Genomic DNA, 20883 nt, shown 5'->3' with positions numbered 1-20883 from the left:
GTCTAAAGGGATTCAGCTTGGTCAAAGGAAGTTTAAAATATAATAAAAGATTAAATTTGAAATTATTTAATATATAATTAGAATATAAAAAATAACAATATAAAACAAAAAAAAAATAAACAAAAAAATTAAAAAAATAAGTTCAAAAAAATTAAATTTATAGCTATTTAAAATATAATAAAATACAAAGAAGTTTAAGTATAATTGTCTGTAATAACTGTTATTTCTTTATTGACTCCATATGTATCTAGGGACGGACGTGCCATCACGTGGCAGTATAACCTCTGAAAAAGGTCATATATATCTCTTTTTGATAGGTATTAACTGACCTGGTCTCTTAGAATTTGTGCTCCGTAATATTTGGGTCTTACTGCTTGTAAGATCGAATGTTGTTTGCTGCTTGTGGTGTTATGTAGTCGGGAAGAACAGGTTCTTATTGTGTAACTTAGCAACGTCAGTGGAGGGCTATTCGAAGTAGATGAAGAGGCGTGCTGATTTCGAGAATTGCTTTGATCCATGACAGTACCGGTCCGTAAAGTACTCATGTAACCCAACGAGCTATTTAAGTAAGGCATTAGAACTTTAAGGTTTTTGTTTGAGTAAGTGCTCCCTCACTCGATTTTCTATGACCACCGGTTTGATGCGATCACCCAGGTAAAATACAATATAAAACGAATGTTCTCTACGACAACAAGTATCACAGCGAATCACAAATGAATACGATTGACAACTAAATTTGCGATTAGAAGACAAGTGACAGCAAGATAACATCAAATCGTAAACATAAACGACGTCCGACGAAATCTGCGATTAGAAGAAAAGCAACAGAAAGAATCACAACGAACAAAAGGAGAATACAAATCCTATAAAATGTATGATTGTGTCAAAAATAAACAACAAAGAGGAATTGAATTCAAACCCAGAATTTCTTAATTCAGTTGAAATTGCTGATTTGCCACTGCATGGCTTAAAACTGAAGAATAATACGATAATTATGTTAATGCGTAATTCGAGAATCACATATGTACAAGCCTGCCATGTCAGTCTGTCTGTGTATTCTGCGTGCATTACATCACAGTTCATACGATCGCCAAGAAAATTTAAGAGGCTATTGGGCACACTCTTGCGAAGATTTTAGGTATAAAATCCCCCCTCCTCCAAAGGCCCTCTTGATACTTTTGGCACTGACTGAAATTAGATAGCCCTCAACGCAATTACTTCGCGGTCCCTTTCGATCACATTATTCATATTTTCTGGATATTTAATTAACGGGTTATTTAATTATGAATTTTGCCATCTTACACACTTCCGAAATTATAAAATTCCTTTTTCGATAAATTCTCGAAATTTGATATTTAACAATTTCATTAATTTGGTATTCAACATAAAATTTTCAAATACTTTTCAAAAATGTGGGGAAAATTTTCCAGGTGGGAATTGTCGGGTGGAATCCCACGGCGGATTTTCGGCAGAAGAATTGTCTGTGGTGGAAATTTTCTGGGTAAAATTTTCAAATACTTTTAGATTTAAAAATAGAATCGTTATTGAAGCGCAAAGGGGATTTTTAGAGGAGGTGAATTTTCATTCAATTTCCTTTGTTTTTCTGACAAAAACTTAAACCCTCCCCCATTCCTCCTGAAGATATAGTTTTTAAATCCTATTGATTTTATTTTAGTATAGTTGATTATTTTTATAGTTATGTAGAATGGCTAGTGACGATTATTGAGCGTATTGGTAGTTTCGTTCAGCAATGAAAGCTCAATATCAAAATATTTGCAAAATCAGTTTCTTTCCGTTTTCTGCTTTCCGTTTTCTGCGTTTTCTGCTTGTCTGCTTGTCTGTCAGTATAATCATGGTTGCAGCAGTAGCTGCAACGTAGTAAAGGACGAACCATGGATTAACGCTGACGAACCGCGTTAAAAAAGACTAGTGATAAAAAATTGCCATTTATAGCTGATTTAGGAATAGTAACTATTATTTCGATTAGTCTTAACAGATAAATGTTGTTCCGAAAATAAATTTTTGGGAATTAGAAAAATAGCCTTAAACCCTTAAAAAATAGTGTTGGAATGAAACAAAAAGTACACCATTGGAGTCGTCATGACTGAAAACCTAATGCAGGAGACTTACAGTCCCATGACGTGAAAACAACAAGGAAAATCTTTTTTGCATGGGTAGCACCGATGCATCCTCTTTTTTCTTTTTCTTTTCTCCATTGTTAGCTGGACACTGGAACATCATAGAGAGCTGTTTAAAGACTCATTTCAAATTAAATTGCTATGTCTAGTGAATTTTGTAATTAACAAAATATAATATTAAAAATTGAATCCATTAAAAAAAAAAATACTTATTCGCATGTAAGATCATGAATGACGTTATAACCATAGGTCACAACAATAAATGCCAGGGCTCGGACCGCGTAACCCCTCCCCGTGGATATGGCCATGATTGGAACAATAATAGACATAAAAGACATAGACATTGTGAAAAACCGATTTAAAAGAAATAAAAAGGCCACTGAAAAGAACAGTACTCGACCACACATAAGCATGGGTATTAAGTTGTTTTATGATCCAGATTTTAAGGAAGTAAAAAGTGGGAGGGAAAAAGTGGCAGTGGCAGGGAAAAGACATTTAACAGACCAGGTCTATCGAGGAACCAAATTCGAGAGGGAAAAAAAGGATGAAGTACCATTATCATAATGCTGAGGATTACCGAGACCAATATAGACAAATTAGCCTGGCTCCCTTTAGTTTGTTCTTTACTAGAAGATCTTGTGTGTGTAATCAAAAAGTTACGTTCAAATAATATATAGGGTCACTTCTCCCTTTACTGTGGCACCGCATTTGCGCTATCTATGATATACTATATGAGATGAATATATCGATATTATTGTTTTAAAGAGTAGCTGTAGTAATTTGATTCTGAAAAGTTAGGGATGGATACTTTTTATATTATGAGGTAACATAGTAAAAATAACCCATGTTATATTTGAACACATTATAACGTCAAACATGACAGTCCACCCTTTATCAACAGTTACTACAGTACAGCGGCTACAGGACTCTCCCCTGGAGAAGAAGGATCGAAATTCAAGTCGCTCTGTAGTAACCAACTGTAACCTCTAGAATTTAGTAAAGCCTATAGTACTAATTTCGAAATTTTGGAGATTTTATACACAAGTTTTGATTTTCATTTTTTTTCCCTTAGGGAGAAGCCAGGGGAACTGGAATGGAAGGAATTAGATATGAAACAAATTCCATTTTTTATGAATTATGCACAATGCAAGATTCAAATGAAACAGTACTATGAAGCAATTGAACAACTTGACAAAGTGCTGAAAAGAGATCCAGGTACGTTGTTAAAACAAATGCTTGTGTTACTAACAAAGTGATTTTTGAGAGACATAACGGACCACTACCTCTTTGGGGAGGGGTGATGGGATTCAATGTAGAAACGTCTTTATTGGGTATCCCATTCAAGATGGATTAGCTGTGGGAGAATGATACCAGTATTGGTCAATTTTGAATTTCATATATTCGCCAATCAAGGCTAACTTATAAGTTAAACTCCCTTAAGTACATTTTAGGTCTAACTCCGATTGAACCTGCAAATTTGAGATAGTATGTGAACCACAATTTATTTTCATATATTACTGTTAATCTTCTTATAGGATAGCATTATTTAATCAGTGGAGGCTTAGCTTCAACTCGTTGAAGTAGGTGCAATGACATTCAGCATATCCCAATTATATAGAATCAGCCGTGGTAGGATGTTCTCTATGTTGAACAATTTTGCTGAAGCGATAGGCTTCAGCATTCCTGAATCCTATCGCTGGCTCAAGATAGGAACAAGGGGCAAGCTAAGCCTGAAAATTTCTGCGGTAATTTCTGCTGTGCTGGTAGGGTTCAAGACAATGAAACTCGACCTTGAAGCTGTCCCTAGGCAGCATAGGAAATCTGTCAGTGTTCCTCAAAGAGGTGAAGGGTGTAAAAATTACTAAGCTCCAAGTCGAGAAATGTGCTGGATAATACGCTCCGAGTAACTGCAAGACTCGGGCCTTGTGGTGAACCTTATTTCCAAGAATTGTCCAGTAAAGATAATGATGATTGCAATACAAGGTAAAAGTTTGCTACGTCATCCCCGGTTTCATGCGATGGGACAGAATTTGCGCCCTCGTCAAAAAGACTCCAAAAGGCTACCATCATATAAAGAATAGAAGGTCTAAGGTATGGCTGCTGGAATGTGTGTTCGATGAAATGCCTCTGAACCAAGATTCTATAGCTGCAAAATTTCATATTTGTAATCTTGACATCCTGTGTCTTACTGAGACGAGGATGAATGGACGTGACATCATTACCGTAGAAGTGCCCTCTGGGAAGAAGGGCATATGATGCAACTCGGAGCCATCTGATGACTCAGGTTTAGCAGGAATTGGTCTCCTGTTTTCCTCTAAAGCCGCCGCTAGGCTGCTCGAATATGAAGCAGTATCTAGTAGAATTGTATGGACGAGATAAAAAGGCCATAACAACAACTTAACCGTCCTTAAGTTATATGCCCAAACTAGAGAGGCGCCTGAACAGCTGAAAGACCAGTTTTATAGTGAAATTCAGATGGTCATTGACAGGATCTCTCAAAAATACATATTTGTGATTGGAGGCGATTTTAATGGAAGGATTGGTTGCATGTTGAATGACTCTGAGCAGGCGGTCGGAAATTATGGAATCAGTGAAAAGTGCTCCAATGGAAACTGACTGCTTCTGTTTGCAATGCAGAACAATCTGGCCATGGCTAACACGTGGTTTAGACATTAGCCCTGCCACACATATACCTGGGAATCTCGTGATTAAAGATTGGAAACTCAAATTGATTATCTGCCCATACCCCGAAGATGAAAGATGGTGATGCTAGACTTTAGACTGCACAGAGGTACTGACAGAGGTACAAACAATGACAATCACTTCCTGCTAAAGACAAGGCTAAGGTACAGATTCATTACGAAGGAGGCGCTCATACCATGTCAAAAATAAATGAATGTAAGCTAAAGATAGATATATCCCAAGATTTTTTGGTCTTCAAATATCTAACGGCTTCATCACCCTACAGGTCGATGACGAAGGTATTGATCAAGATTTCAACTCAGCAGAACACTACGCTAACAAGATAGAGAGACAATGGAACAAGTTCAAAGGCTGTGTGAAGGAAGCCGTCACAAACATCCTCGAAGTTGCAAAACAAAAAGCCAAAAAATGGATTCTTGAGAAAACACTAAAACTCTCTGCAATGAAGAAAGAGATAAGCAGTAAAAAGTTTGCTGTATAATCGCTGCGTCAGGACTGCTATCAGAGCTGACAGAAAGGTCTACTTGTCAAACATGGCAAACGAGATGGAGATGACCGCCTCACAAAATGATGCAAGGAAATTTTGCCAGATTCTTGGAGAATATACCGGGAAGAAGAAGCAATCTGCCATCCCTTTGCTCACAACGAAGGATGGAAACTGCAGACAAGTAGCGTAGCGAAAGGTGACTGGCACACTTCCAAGAATTTCTGAAACCAGGAGTTACTAATATCGGAAACCGATACTCCATAGTCTTATTCAGCTCGTCAGAAAATCTTTTTTTTTGTGAAAACATGTGCACGGACCCGCCAAATAAAGGGGAAATAGTCAGGGCAATCAAACTGCTAAAAAAGCATCCCTGCTGACCTGCTGAAAGCTCTGCCTGAGTCAGCTGCGGATGAGGTCATTGAAATTACTGTGGATGTCTAGGATAATAAATACATTCCTGATGAATGGAAGACATCGATAATTGTCCCCATCTTCAAAAAAGGAGACCGAATGGAACGTAAAAACTCCAGAGGCATATCCGGACTGCTGCGTAGATGTATGAAATTATACTTTTAAATATGGTCCGAGACACTAAAACCTCACAAACGCAACCCAATCAATCAGGATGTAGACTAGGCATGGGATACTGTGGTCAGATCTTTAGTCTACGACAGATCCTAGAACATCTGTTCAGACACCAGCACGAAACAATCCAAATCTTCATTCATTTCATCAATGCCTTCGATTCAGTCCATTGAGATGCCATTTGGACAGTAATGGGACACGGTGGCGTCCCTTAGAAGATCATTAGGCTGCTGAAGACAAACTATGATGGAACCGAGGCCAAAGTTAGAGTCGATGATGAGCTTTTGGATTTGTTCCTGTTTGAGGAGGATTACGTCAAGCCTGTTTCCTCTCACCGACCTCATTCAACTTCGTCATCGATTGGATTCTTATGGCCCTCGACAAGTATAAAAGTTTTAGCCCTGAACCGGTCCTTCTCGTCACAGATCTTAATGTGATGACTAACTTAAACATAGTCCATCACAAATGCCTACGGTATATTTTAGGCATTCGCCTTTCAAACAGAGTCTCGAACGACGAAGTAAATAGAACATGTGGGGATTGCCCACCTGTCTCTGGTGTTGTCAAAATGAGACTTCTCAAGTGGTTTCGCCACACCGTGTGGAGATCAAAAGAGCATATAACCAAAAAATGCTTAAATTTTTTCCGCTACCAGCGTGGAAGATCATGGAGCCTGCCACTTTCAAGGGAAATCTCTGGAAAGAAGCATGTCGTCGTCAGCTGGGTGCCATGCTGAGCCTGGATGCGGCTTGAACGTGCAACAAGTACAAGTAAATAAATATAATATAGCGTTATTTAATCAACTGAGGCTTTACTTTTTGAGCAAAAAGTAATCCGTAGAACAACTGCCGCCTATATTTTTTTTATAACAGCCAACAATGCAAGAAAAATCGAATATTTTCTTTGAAAATACAAATTGTAAAGTGTGAAAAAAGTTAATAAAAATAAAAATAAAATAAAAAAAATAAAAGAAGAGAAAGAAAAACTCAAGCGCAGAGAAGTAAAAAGCCACAGCTAAAACTGAAGAGCCAGAGGAATAAAACAAAGTTGCAGATCTCCCTGCCGAAGGAACAGGCTATCCTGGACTAATAAATCAAATGTTCAGGACATTGAACCATCCAATATGTCAAGTCTTTGGTTTCGTAGTCTCACCCAAGTCAGTTTTGTATGGGTATGAACCATGAAGCATGGCGCTTAAACACCAGTCGGGTGTAAGCTACTTAAAACTAAACTGATGAAAATGATAAATCTTTAGATGGTTTACAGATTTAGCATGTGCTCATGGGAAAAAAAGGGAGGGATAAACACTTGGATTCTCCCAAAGTGTAAAATAATTCTTGGAAATCATGAAACGGTGTTTTGGGGCGAGGTTGTGCAGGGTTTTAGGCCTTAGACAAAGAGTGTAATAAATGAAGCTGAATGCAATACACTCAACGAACCTCAACAAAGTGTACGGTTTCTGGAACTAATAAAATATATTTTGTATTTTACCCGATTATGTTTTATCTGGGCATGGAGCATGGCATTTAAATTCCCATCTGGCTTACATTTTACATTTTATTAGTTACACAGTATCTATAAGTACTATATACTTCAGTCTGCCATCCTTGCATAAGCATTTGCCACGGTAAGAAGAGGTAGAATGAGGAGTCCGTTTTAACATACCTGCACAGGCAGGTGGTTCTGGCCTCTCTTGCACTCGGGGCAAAATTTTGATTAGCGCACCCCTCCCCGTTTCTCCCAAAAATTGTCAGACCAAATTAAAAAAAAAATATTCATATACAAAATTTGGCCAACTGCGCGCCTTCTACTCTATTTTTAATAAAAGACAACTTCAAAAATTGCAAAATGATTAATACCGTTAGATTATTAATGGGAAATTTTGAGCCCCTAAAATTTCTGCGTCTGGGGCAAGTGCCCTCTTTGTCCTCCCCCTCTAAAACCGCCTATGTGCACAGAGTAGGGGGGATTACTTCCAACATTGGTCCAAAAGACATCTCATTACTAAAATGTATGACCGTAAAATAATATTTCGTTGTATGTCTTTTTTTTTTCTTTATACAAAAAGGGCTTGCAATTTTTCAAGTTTACTAATAACCAAAACTTAATGTAGATTCTAAAATTACAACGGGTTTAAAATAATTTGGTTTTTGTCAAAATTGGTTTAGAGGATACTTTATTTCATCCATGATGTAGTAACCCTTAATTCACAAAAATGTTGTTTCATTTTATTTATTCCATTCTGAATATTTTTTGTTCCTTGTCCTTAATTAGTTGCAAGCCTTCAGTGTCCTTCAGAGTTTTTAATTTATTAAGTTATTTTAATACTGCTAATAAATACCGTAAGACAAGGGCATATCCAGGATTTTATTTCGGGAGGGGGGGGGTATTTTTTCGGCTGGGGTTTTACGTGCATTAAAAATTTGTTTGTGTATATTTTTTCACTTTTTACGGATCGGACATAAATTTCAGGGAGTGCGGGGTTCATACACGATAACCCCCCTCCCTCCTGGATACGGCCTTACCGTAAGATAGTTTATCATCTTGTCGTTGGATTGACCTGCTATATTTGTATTTTAGGTAATGTAAAAGCCTTGTTTAGGCGAGGTCAGTGTCATTCACAGGTATGGGATGTTGAAGGAGCCAAAAAGGATTTCTATATGGCAATAGAAAGCGACAAAACTCTAAGAACGGCAGTGGAAAAGGAAATTGGTGAGATGGAAAGAAGAGTAAATGAGTTCAAAAAGAGTGAAAAACGTCAGCTAAAAAGCTTGTTTTCATAGCTTGTTAAACTAGGTTCTTATTCAGGACTTTGGTTTTTCGTGGAATATTTGTTTTATTGAGGCGAAGAAAGGAAGTTTGGAATAAAAAAAAACAAAGGAACATCTTTTTCTTTGTAAAGAAGGAATAAAAACCAAAATTAAGATAGAGTCAAACTAATTTTGGCTATGCCTGTTTTGAACGCTAGAGTGGGGTTAATTGATTTTTTTTTTTTCCTTAATTGTAGTTTTTTAGTCTTTGATTTTTAATTTTTATCTTTTATTTTATATTTAGTATGTTTTTCAATTTATGTTTTGGGTTTTTTTTATTTAATTCATTTAATGGGTTTATTTAATTTTATATATTTGTTTAATTTATTAATTTTTTATTTAGTTTGATTTATTTTTAATTTATTTATTTATTTTTTATTTATTGAATTTATTGTATTTTTTGTTTAATATTTTTTAGTTTTAGTTTTATTTATTCTGTTTATTAGTTTTAGTTTTGATCCCTTCCATGAAAACGGATGGAATAGTTTCAGATAAAGCCGTATGTTTTTTTTCTTTTTTAGGGAAAGGGGAGAATGATATTTGAAACTTTAGATATTGTCAGAGTTTAAGAAGAGGGAAAAATGTCAGCTAAAGAACTTGTTTTCATAATTTTTTAAACTAGTTTCTTATTCAGGAATTGTTTTCCGTGGAATTTTTGGTTTTGGTAAGGGGAAGTAAATTGTATTTTATAATTTTTCAAATAACAACATTTATTTTTGTAAAGAAAGGGACTGAAACCAAAATTCAAATGGAGTCAAACTAATTTTGCTAATTGGAAAGCACCAGTTTCCGCTCTCACACTCTTTGATCTGGAGTAAAACCCTTGTCAAATTAATGAATTCCAGCTTTAGAACTCCAAAAGTAAGTGTTATATATATGTATATACATATATATATATATATATATATATATATATATATATATATATATATATATATATCTGTGGCTGATACTGGGGTGAAGGGGGCGCACACCCCCTAACATAGTCTAAAGTGTTACTTAATTAACTCAAATTTGCGTTAATTAAAATTGTTCCTAACGCAAATTTATCGGATCAACCTATTTTGCTCCCCCATCCCCTAAAACTATCCTGGATCCGCCCCTGATATATATATATATATATATATATATATATATATATATATATATATATATATATATATATATATATATATATATATATATATATATATATATATATATATATATATATATATATATATATATATATATATATATATATATATATATATATATATATATATATATATATATATATATATATATATATATATATATATATATATATATATATATATAATGTGCGTATTATATATCAAGTTTCGTGCCACTGTCACCTGAAGTTATGTCCCTAGCCCTGACACTTACTTCATTTTTTTTTTTTTTTTTTTTTGAATATATACTTTCTCTTACAGCAACCAAGAGAAGTTTATTCTTGAATAAATTCTAGTAGGGTTGAATACACCTAATGACAATACGTCAAACAAAGCTCTCTTGGATGTACAAAGGGTGTATGGGTGGATCCTCGGGGTGTTTATAGGGGCAAGTTTCCTTCCCTATCATGAAGTTCTAAAATATACTTTTATTACATAGTGAGTAAGGGTGAAAATGCCAACAAGGGAGCCCAAGTTTGGTTGGTGCACTCCCCAAGCATAAGTTCTTTACCTGCCCCTGCCTGACGGGGTATTTCTGCTGTTGGTGTTGTATTTTCGGCGATCTTGGATTTAAAAATTAGGACCTTAAGTATAAGATCCAGACGAAACTATGCTGTCAGACTGGCACTGTCAGACATTTACTGTTGTTACTGTCACTGATGTTGTTACTGTCGTTAGTGTCACTGTCACTGTTGTTACTTTACTACATGGTGCTTCGTATATTTAGTTCTTACTTTTGCGCCCGTTTTAGCTTTTCTTAAATTTAGGACCTTAAGTGTAAGGTCAAGTGTAATGGAAAATAATGCTAGATTACATATTTTCCAGGGAGAATCTTTATCCTCACTTCTTTCCTTTTTTTTCTCTTCTTTTTCCAACTTTGCAAAAAAATATGAAAAAAGCCATGCTTTTGATAAACGTTTTCTCTATTTTAGACATAGACATATTTCATTAAACTTACTCTTTTTAGCGCTAAAAGCACTAATACCGAGGGTTTTTACAAATACAACAAATATAAATAACAAATACAACAAAAAAAAAATGAATAAAACCATATTACTTTTCTTAGGATTTGTTGACCATGTCTGTAAAAAAGGGGACAAAGGAATGCTGGTAGCGAGTCGTACGGCATGTCACTGGGTACTGGGCTTGTATTGTCTCCGGGTACGGGGTGTCTCCAGGTCCAAATTATGGGACCTAATTTAACTGTTACTGTTGCTACTTTACTATACGGTGCTTCGTTTTGTTGTTACTTTTGCACCCGTTTTAACTTTTCTTTTTAGAAATCACTCAGTAGGAGTTATTGATTCAGTTACAATTTGAGTTAGATGTTTTAGTCGATTTTTCTTTCCGTCTTTTCATCTGATCTTTTTTAAAATTTTATCGATGTCGTATAGTAAGTGTCATATTATTGCCAAGTTTTGTTTTATATATTTGTCCACAGAATAATGTCTCGTCGCATCTTTTTGTATTGTTTTGATATTATTTTGGTTTAATTATACTAATTAGTAAATAAATGTCTATTTTTCGATGTACCGTATAAAAGTTAAGGCTTGAAATATTAATCATTTTTATTCCAATAATTTCAGGACAAGTGGATATTTATTTTTATTTGGATTGGGATGTCTTGTTGTTGTAACAGGCGTAACTGAATTTGAGTTTGCTTATTACTTATTGGGCTTAAGTGAACCAGACCAGCTTTACTTCTCATAAAGATTAAAAATCATGGCCTGATTTTTGTTAAAGTGGCGTGCTAAAGTGGCAATGTTAAAGATTTTTGTGGCGTGATTTTGTGCCACATCCCTGCCTTGGTTCTAAAACGCTGACCTTGGGGTATTGGAGAGACCACTGCATCACATTTCTCCTTCCCTTAGTTAATTCAAAATTTTTGTTTGATTCTGGTTCAAAAAAGGTTCAATGTCCCCATCTTTCTTATGCCCATTGAGCTAGTCCATGTCTTGAACTTAACTTGTTTTCACTTTGAGTCTGGACTTGAATCGTTTTTGCACCTCGTCACTGAATTTATGGCTCGGATAGTTTTAAAATCGATCCACAACGTTGTTCATTTACTTACTGAATCAGGGCTAAGCTAGTTTCTCACATTGAACCATTTCTGACATTCTCACATTGGACTACAATCTCACAGTTTAAGCTTAGACCGTCTTGGCGGTGATTCAGGACATAGTTCCGTTTTCGCGCTGAATCAGGACTCACATCGTTTCTGCTCATCGTAAGCAAAGATATGGAGCTTGAAACTCTTTGGTATGTTTTTACATTCAGTCAAGACTTCCCTTGTTTTTGCACCGAGTCCAAATTCGACTTATACTTAGTTTATTTTTCATCGAGGCAGGACTAAGCTGGTTTTGCAAGTATTCAGGATGCTAAATGACTTCTGTACTGAGTTAAAACAAGGAGCAACACATCCACCTTTTCTGTCACTTATATCGTTTAAGATTGGATCAATTGCATAATTTGGGTCCATCGCCCTTGGGACTCCTTGGGTCACGTCCCCTTGGATCATATTTTATAAACATTACTATCATACAAATTAAAAATGCCATCTCAATATTTATATCGAATGTCATGGGAGGAGGGGCGGGGGGATGGTTACGGGGATGCCTTGGGTCTCGAAAGGGGCGTTGGGGGCTTGTTACTCTGTAATTAATTTTGACCTTTACAAAAGGAATATAAAAATTTCAATCTCAGATTAAATGAACCCCTTTAAAGTTTCCACAATCACATCGTCCCTAGAAGGTGGCCGAGAAAAAAAAGACATAGGAGACACGTCGCTCATTACTTAGTCAACATCACTTCATTTACTGTAACATATATGTAAAATTAAATGATTACAGTGTTTTTTTTATGGGGGGGGGGGAGTAATTTCAAATGGTGTTTATCTATTTTTGGGGGGAGGGTATGGGCTGAACATGTAAATTTGGGGGTCCTCATGCCTGCCCCACAAAGAAGCTAGAATTTATGTAGAGTTTCTTTTAATTTTAAATTGTTGGTCTCATTTTTTAGGTTCTGCCTTGCGGAGTACCAGGGCCCTCCAAAATAAATTTCTGCATAGGTACCAGGTTAGATATTCAAATAACATTGTTTAGTGAAAGACAAGATGCGTTTTAAATTGTAATACCCAACATAAGGTCATAACATCTATTTAGAAAATCGTGAAACTTATCATTTCAGAGAGAGAGCTAAAGTACCGAATATGTAAATCTTGTTCTAAACAAGTCTACAGAGATGTCTACAATAGTGAGTCTACAGAGGTCTGTGTTCAGTAGGGTGGGGATCAGACTCGTATATATCTGAAATCTCAAAATCTACGCTAGTCACACGATATTTGTTTTTATGAGTCACCTGTATTATGCGTAATTTTGTGAATTCAACCACCTGGAAGTGACGCGTCCCTTCCGAATAGACTCCTTTGTATGTTTCCTAACTGCTTGCAGGTTCAAATGCCAGTTGATAATTTTTTTTCTTTGACACCCTTCAGAAAACAGAACGAAAATAAAGAAAAACAAAACATAACTATTGATTTTTCAGACATTAAAATAACGTGCCGCAACCTCTGTACCTCACGCTATTTTGATGCTCTATTTGATGAAGGACAACTAGAGTTTATAATTAATGAAAGTTGTACTTATGCAAAATACTGTATTTTTTTACGTTGCTATTTTCATTAAGCAGCATATAATTAAAACATGCAAACATGCTGCTTGCTTGCTTTCTTGGATTGCTATGTTTTGATTAGAGCAAGTAGTTTTAATAATATCGCTATCAGATTAAATACCTGGCATATTCAATGCATTGTGGTTACTTGAAAGATTCCGAATTCAATACAGTTTTGTTTCCTTAGTATTTATAAAAACATAAATAAGATGCTGCAACAGACAAGCATAGTTCATATGTGTTATGGTATTTTTTTTTGTATAAACTTCAATTAGTCTAAAAGAGTTAGTCAGTTTTATATGAAATCCTTTTCTTATAAGAACTAGCTATTTGCTTAATCCTTGAGCACGTTTTCTTCCATATGCTGGTAATATTTACACGCATTTGCTTCAATTGCTGTTTTTTGGCAAAACAATTCTCCATAAGGGCTGAAAAAATAACACCAGTTTAGGCCGGGGATAAATCATTGCGATATGATGCTAAGTGCAGTACATGGAATGTTTGAAAGCTCTGCGTTCATAATTATCCTGGATAAGTTGCAGGATTTTTGTTAGATTTTTTATTAGGACTAGGATAATTGGTTGGATAATCTTTCGAATTTAGCTAACCAAAAACACTACGAACACCAAAAACACTGTTAAAACACCAAAAACCAAAAACACTGTTAAAACACTACGAACACCAAAAACACTGTTAAAACACTACGAGAAGGTATTACAACATCCTTAGTCGCATTGTTCCCTGAATCGTAATTGAGGCTTTTAATAAACAATCTACAGAATCAAAAAGGGAGAAAGAATCTTTGAAATTTAACGCCAATTCCAAATATGTAAGCCCACATGTTTGTAATTGTTTACAGAGGAAGCAATACATTTTGCACGTAGCATTTCGGGCAATAACGGTGAATATCGCTGGATTTTCGCTTGCAGTATCTATCGGACATACCCAAAAACTGCGCGTTCCTTCTGATAATGAAGAAGAACATTTCATATTTATTTAGTAGAAGAAAAGATTTTTTTCTTTTTCATTGAGACCTGGATAGGCACCTATTTGCTGCTGTTATAAGGTTGGATTATGCCTTCATCTAGGACGCTTAGAATTCTTTTAAGACAAGGTATTATTGACAATTATGATATATGGAGTAATGTTAACTTTTTCCCATCACACAATTCCAGCTCACTAGTGATTACATAAGCAAGGCCTAGGCTACTTTTGCTGTAAGAAAACTGAAGATAAGTTTTAAAAGCAACGCTGTAGATAATAAATTTTTTGATATGTAAGAAACTAGTGGATTGATGCCTTTTTAATGCTCTTTCATAATTTCATAATTGCTTCTGTGGAAAATTATATTAGGAGCCCTTAATAGGCTAACAGACTTGCAAAGAGCCTGAAGCCCTTTGAAATGACTTTTAGTAGAACTGACGTAAATATAAATATAACCTTCATTTGTATCACAAATGACTCCCCAACCCCCTGATGTCTAAACATAGGTGAATTTTCAGCATTTAATATTATTAACTTAAGCAGCATTCACAAGAGTGTCTAGCTAGAATCCCATGTCTAGACACATGTCTAGCCAGAATCCAATGTCTAGGGAATGACTGTTCACAAGTAAAATTCAGTGCTTAGCCAGACACGCTAGACAAGGCGCTTGGCTAGACATTTAGTTCTAGCCTGTAGAACTCAATGTCTAGGATTTTTGATTACAGCCAATCAGAATGTGTCAAGATCCACTATTTTCATCATTTTGTTTACATTTGTAAACTGAAATTTAATTTTTGTTTTCTCATTAATTGTTTTTTTCATTTTAGGCAAATATACAACACCAGATATAATAATGAAGCACAGTAAGGCAGTTGTTTTGCTTATCTCATTCATTAGCTTGTGACAGTAAAAATAGGGATTATAATATTTGAAAGTTTTGCCTGCATAAGCTGTGTTGATTGGCTAGAAATGACAATTTGAAACTAAATTTGTAGTTTTAGCTAAGCACCAAATTTTACATGTGAATAGTTGTTGCCTAGACATTGGATTCTGGCTAGACACATGTCTAGACATGGGATTCTAGCTAGACATGCTTGTGAATGCTGCTTGAGGGTAAAAGACCAGTATCTGGTTGAGCAAAATTATATAAAAATAAAACCCTTGCATCTTGTTACCAAAGAGGAACTGAGAAGAATTGTATATATCAATGAATAGCTAAGAATCTAAGCTATGCATTGGTATAGTTATTACTAAAATTTTTCAGCATTTCATATTATTGACTTAGGGTAAAAGACCAGTATCTGGATGAGCAAAATTACGTAAAACTAAAACCCTCACATCTTGTTACCAAAGAGGAATTGAGAAGAATTGTATATATCAATGAATAGCTAAGAATCTAAGCTATGCATTGATATAGTTATTACTAAAATTAGGTATAAAATTAGAATTGGTACTCCTGATAAGGAGACATGTTAAGAAATCAATTCTTACTTTAAAATATGTATAATGATCCTAGTTAACCTATTATCCAAGGGGAAAACCTTTATCATCAAGTCTTTCCCCTTTTTTCATTCTTTTTCCAACTTAAAATAAAAAAAAAATTCAATTTTCTCCATGCTAAAATTCAATGCATAAATCTTTTGAAATTGCTGCTATAAATTTCTAAATAAACTGTCCTATAGATAGTGTTCATCCCAGTCATTGTTAATTCTGTTTTTTTAATGAGCAGTGCTGATAATACAAAATATTAATACAGCCTAACTTCAATTCAAAATCAATGTACTCAGCCAGGAACTCATCTGTTGAACCTGGCTGGGATGAATGCTATCTATAAAAACAATTTATAGCAGTAATTTCAAAAGATTTATGCATTGCATTTTAGCATGGAGAAAATTGAATTTTTTTTTTCTTTTAAGTTGGAAAAAGAAGGTATTTTGACAAAGAGAATTTTTTATAGTGATTTTTGACATAGTTCAATATCACATTTGATATTTCCTGAAGTTTTAAATTGATAATCTTAGCTGTTGATGAGATGCTGTAGCTATGCCCATCAACAACCATGATGCACATAGTATCTTTAAGCTCAACAACCCCATTAACATTCTATAAATGTTTCAACTTGATAGCCTTTCTAAAATGCTACTAATACTACTAGCAACTCCTGCAGCAACAAGCCGCCTAAGGCCAACACAGTTACACACATTCCTTGTTCATTCTGATCTATTAAAAACTCTCCTCTTTGCACCCTACCAAGAAGTTCCCAATTTTCTTAAATATCCATTTATAACATCCCCCCCACCCCATTTGGGGATTACCTGCTTCTGGTTTGGCCCTAGATATTTTGCCATCATGGAGAATCTGTCACCTTTCATCTTCAGAACATGTCCTAGCCATCTCAACCTTTCTCTGATTATAGCCCTAGAAAGCAGGAGTGAACCACATTTTTTGTCCAGCTTACTGTTTGAACATTGGCAGTTGACAATACAATCCATTGGCAATTTCCCTGGAAAACATCTAGCAGATCTACCTCTGTTTTTTAGAGTGTCCATGCTTCAAAACCACACTTGACCAATATCTTTGCTGAAGTTCTAAATGTTCTAATCTTGGTTCACAGACTTATCTTCCTATTTTTTTAAACTTTTTTCAGCTGTGAAAAATAAATTCTGGGTTTTGGCTTTTCTACTTTTAACATCTTCACTGCACTGAAAATATTTATTAATAATACTATCTAGATAGGTGAAACTGTCCACTTGACTGATCTTCTTGTTACTTAAAATAATCTCTCCATTTTCACTTATTCCTTGTCTTAGCAACTTGATCTTCTTAGCATCAATTTCCAACCTATGCTTGCACCCTGAACTTGTCAAACCTCTAAGAATTATTCATTTTGGCAATATTTCCATCTAGGATGCTTAAATCATCACATAATCTAAGTCTAGTAGAGTTTTACTTCCCTAATTTATCCCATGTTCTCTTATTGCCTTTGTTTTGCTCCTCAGGACAAAGTCCATCTAAATGGGGATAGGATGCAACCCATCTTAGACCCCTGATTTTGTATAAAACTAGCAACTAACCTTATTTCCTGCCTTGACCTCAGCAATCTTATTTGTCTACTTAGCACTAATCACTTCAATATGTATATCTGGTATACCATACAAGAATAGAACCTTTGTTAAAATTCTTCTATCAGCTGAATAAAACACTTGCTCATAATCCATAAAACTTGGGACTAATGGCATTTGATGACTCAGGCAATTGTCAATGATTAATCTAAGAAAGAAAATTTGGTTGATGCTTCCTCTCCCCTTCCTAAAATCACACTGTTTTTCTCTTGAAACTTTATCTACAGCCTCTCTAAGTGTAAAAAGTATCATCATGCCAAGTAATTTGCTTCCTATATATCACCTTTTTTATAGTGGGATTTTATTGAAGTTTTCCTAAAGTTGCTAGGTACTTCCCCTTTTTCAAAAAGCATTTTGTACATCTGCAGTATTGTATCTCTTAACTTCATAACCATCATATTTAAAACACTCATTTACCACACTATCAGCAAGTTGAGCCTGATTGTTTTTTAACCCTTTCAATAATGTCACTAGTTTTTCTCAGAAGATAAATCTTGCTTCATGTCCAGAGTGTCACAAATTTTTCATTCTTTCCTGTAGTTTTCCTTGTAACTCTATCACAGTTTAGGTCATTCTCAAAATGTTCTGCCCATCTCTCTTTAGCTCTCCTTATCACTAATTATGGCCTTATTTATATCTTTAACTTGGACAAGTCCATATTGACTATTCCCTCTCAACTTATTAACATGCTAATACAGCATTTTACTATTGTGCTGTCTGGCTGCATCTTTCAGATCTTCACAATTTTATCTATGGTCTCTACTTCACACCTCCTTAACTTGTATTTTAAATATCTTGTGTTCTGTTATTATTTAACAGTCACATGTTCAAAATTCCTGGATCTATGATGATTTTTAAAATAGTTTTAGAATAGAAAAGTTTTAAAATAGATTGTTGTTAGATTAAGAAATCTGGTTTTGAGAAAATATATCTTGAACTGTTCTTAATAGCTCAATATGATCAATTTTGTGAGGCTGATCATTTCTTTTGTCATCCAATTCAGTACCTGCTATGGCTGCCACCATTCTTTGCATGTTTTTCTGATAACTACTTTCATCATCTTTGTATTGATCTTGGCATGTTTTTCTTGAGGATCCTCTACTATCTTCAAAATTTTAGCATGACACTCACAGTTAAGGTTTATGACATCTGGAAGTTTTTAATTTTTTAATACATCCAAAAAGAAAAAGAAAAATACTGCATTAGAAGACCATTGATTAAAGATTTTGAGAAGAAAGTAACTGCAAATGAAGAAATTGTAAATATATCAAATAGGAACACCTTTAATCAGCATGTAGTTATGCTAATGAAGTCCTTTTGAGCAAAAGTTTTTGTTCTAAGAACATGGAAGTCTCCCAAAGATACTTAAAGAATTATTTTTGGCTCTTATCAAGATTCTGCATATGTTTAACTGTTATTTTATGGCCTGGCAAAGGTTTTAATTATGTGAATGCTTTTCTGGTTATGTTTCATTTTGTCTTGCAGCTTTATCAAAGCTTAAATTGCTAGACCACTTCTAAGGTTCTAGGCGGGAATTTCTCATTATCTTTAATTTTTTCAGTAATTATACCAAAAAAGGCTTTTTTTTCAATGAAACTACCGCCCCCCCTCCACCAAAAAGAAGGTATATTTCAAAAATCTAATGGGTGGCTAAAAGCTTAGGGGGATACATCCCCTCTCATTAATGCCACTGGTATTGTTGCTACAACTATTTGCCCTAGCTTTTTCACTCATACAGCATTACAACATTTAATCTTTTGTAAGGAGTCTCCACTCAACAGGAGAAAAGGGGATAAAATGGGAAATAAGGACATCTTGCTGTCCCCAATTCTTATGCATACAAGAAGAGAGAAGTAGGGTTCATATGTAGGGTTGACCATACTCCTTCCAAACTGGATTTCTTGAGTTATTCTGTTACTTTTGGGCTATAAATCAACCAGAGAACTGCTTATTACCTTCAGGCAGTGTTGTTAGCCTTAAGAATTTTATTTCACGTTTTTAGAAATTGGATAACAATGTATTTTATCCCTCTTCTGTGCCAAACACTACAGCAACATGATTCATATTTCATTACGATCAGAAAATTTTTAAGGTTAAAACCTAAATTTTCTGGTTGTTCTTTCTTTTTTTATATTGCTGTTATTAACAACTTTTGATGAGAAACAAGAACAAAAAAGAATGTGTACCAATAAAATAAACAAGTTTGGTGTTAAGTCTTGGTTTTTATTCAGTTTTTGAAGAGGGGATTTTAAATAAACTGGGAGCACCTCTGAAAGTTCAATAAGTAGAACTTTTCTTTATGTATTTTCTTTATTATATAGTTTGATCCAATAGAGGGTATTAACTGTACTGTATACCATAGCAGTTTTGGTAAGTGCTGGTCCCCTATCACCTCTGGACCCAATATGGTTTTAAACAGTAAATCAAGAGCAACTCTTTCCAATTGTAAATCAATACCCTAAAAACCAGTGTGTGCATAAAAGGAACCTAAAAAAAATTACTGATTTTGAAAACCGAAAATTTAATAGGTATTAAGTTTTATTTTAAAACATTGTTAATATATCTCTGTTCAGCACAAAAATGCAGCAAAAATCCAATTAAAATAAATAGAAGGTAGATCTTGTATTGTATGATCTTTATTAGGTATGTAACATTTTGTATAATCTAGTCCAAAAAAGGCCTATAAATGTTTCATTGTTAGTGAAATTTTCATGTAAGGGAAAAAACAGTGACATGCATTGTTGAAGATTTTATCCTCACATTTTTACAACATTAAAAGTTTGTATGTTATAGATGAGGCCTCAAAACTTTAGAAAGGGGGGGAACATATGCATAAAAACTTTCTGACTAGATTTTTGCATATTCGAAAATCATCATGTGCAAGCAGTCAGACACTTGGAAAAAACTGGGGGAGGGGGTATTAGAAAACTCCTTCCTAGGAGGAGCTGAAATGCCAAAATATACATTTTCAGAATAAACCCAATCCAGTTCCATGCCCTGTTCTAATTGATTAGCCTGGGTTACATTTATTGGTATCCCTGGTAAAATATTACTTTGACAGGTATTGTTTCATAGTCTGAATTTTTACGTGGAAACATATTAAGGATTGTCACCACCTTTATTAAGAATGAGGCTAAGGTCATTGGCAGGTTTTTTGTGTCAATAAGCAGTGTTTTCTTGTAAAAGTTCTTGTCTGATAAAGGCTAACCA

The 20883-nt window shown here is 34.8% G+C and overlaps 2 protein-coding genes across 2 annotated transcripts in view; both read left to right on the top strand.

The window, feature by feature from the left end:
• The window catches only part of LOC148947570 (AH receptor-interacting protein), a 43666-nt gene extending 33875 nt beyond the window's left edge, over positions 1-9791 (top strand). The window contains exons 5-6 of the mRNA XM_089096155.1: positions 3211-3353; positions 8494-9791. Coding sequence (XP_088952281.1) covers positions 3211-3353; positions 8494-8696 — 346 coding nt within the window. The 3' untranslated portion in view covers positions 8697-9791. The remainder of the gene's footprint in view (positions 1-3210; positions 3354-8493) is intronic.
• Positions 9792-14546: 4755 nt separating this feature from the next.
• LOC148947569 (uncharacterized) overlaps positions 14547-20883 on the top strand; it is a 44622-nt gene continuing 38285 nt past the window's right edge. The window contains exon 1 of the mRNA XM_089096154.1: positions 14547-14681. Coding sequence (XP_088952280.1) covers positions 14642-14681 — 40 coding nt within the window. The 5' untranslated portion in view covers positions 14547-14641. The remainder of the gene's footprint in view (positions 14682-20883) is intronic.

Source organism: Artemia sp. Qi Xiang Cuo, chromosome 10 (assembly GCF_049724085.1).
Source record: "Artemia sp. Qi Xiang Cuo chromosome 10, ASM4972408v1, whole genome shotgun sequence".
In the NCBI taxonomy this organism is placed as follows: domain Eukaryota; kingdom Metazoa; phylum Arthropoda; class Branchiopoda; order Anostraca; family Artemiidae; genus Artemia; species Artemia sp. Qi Xiang Cuo.
Note: the sequence above shows the minus strand (reverse complement) of the source record. Positions and strands in the feature narration are given on the sequence as shown.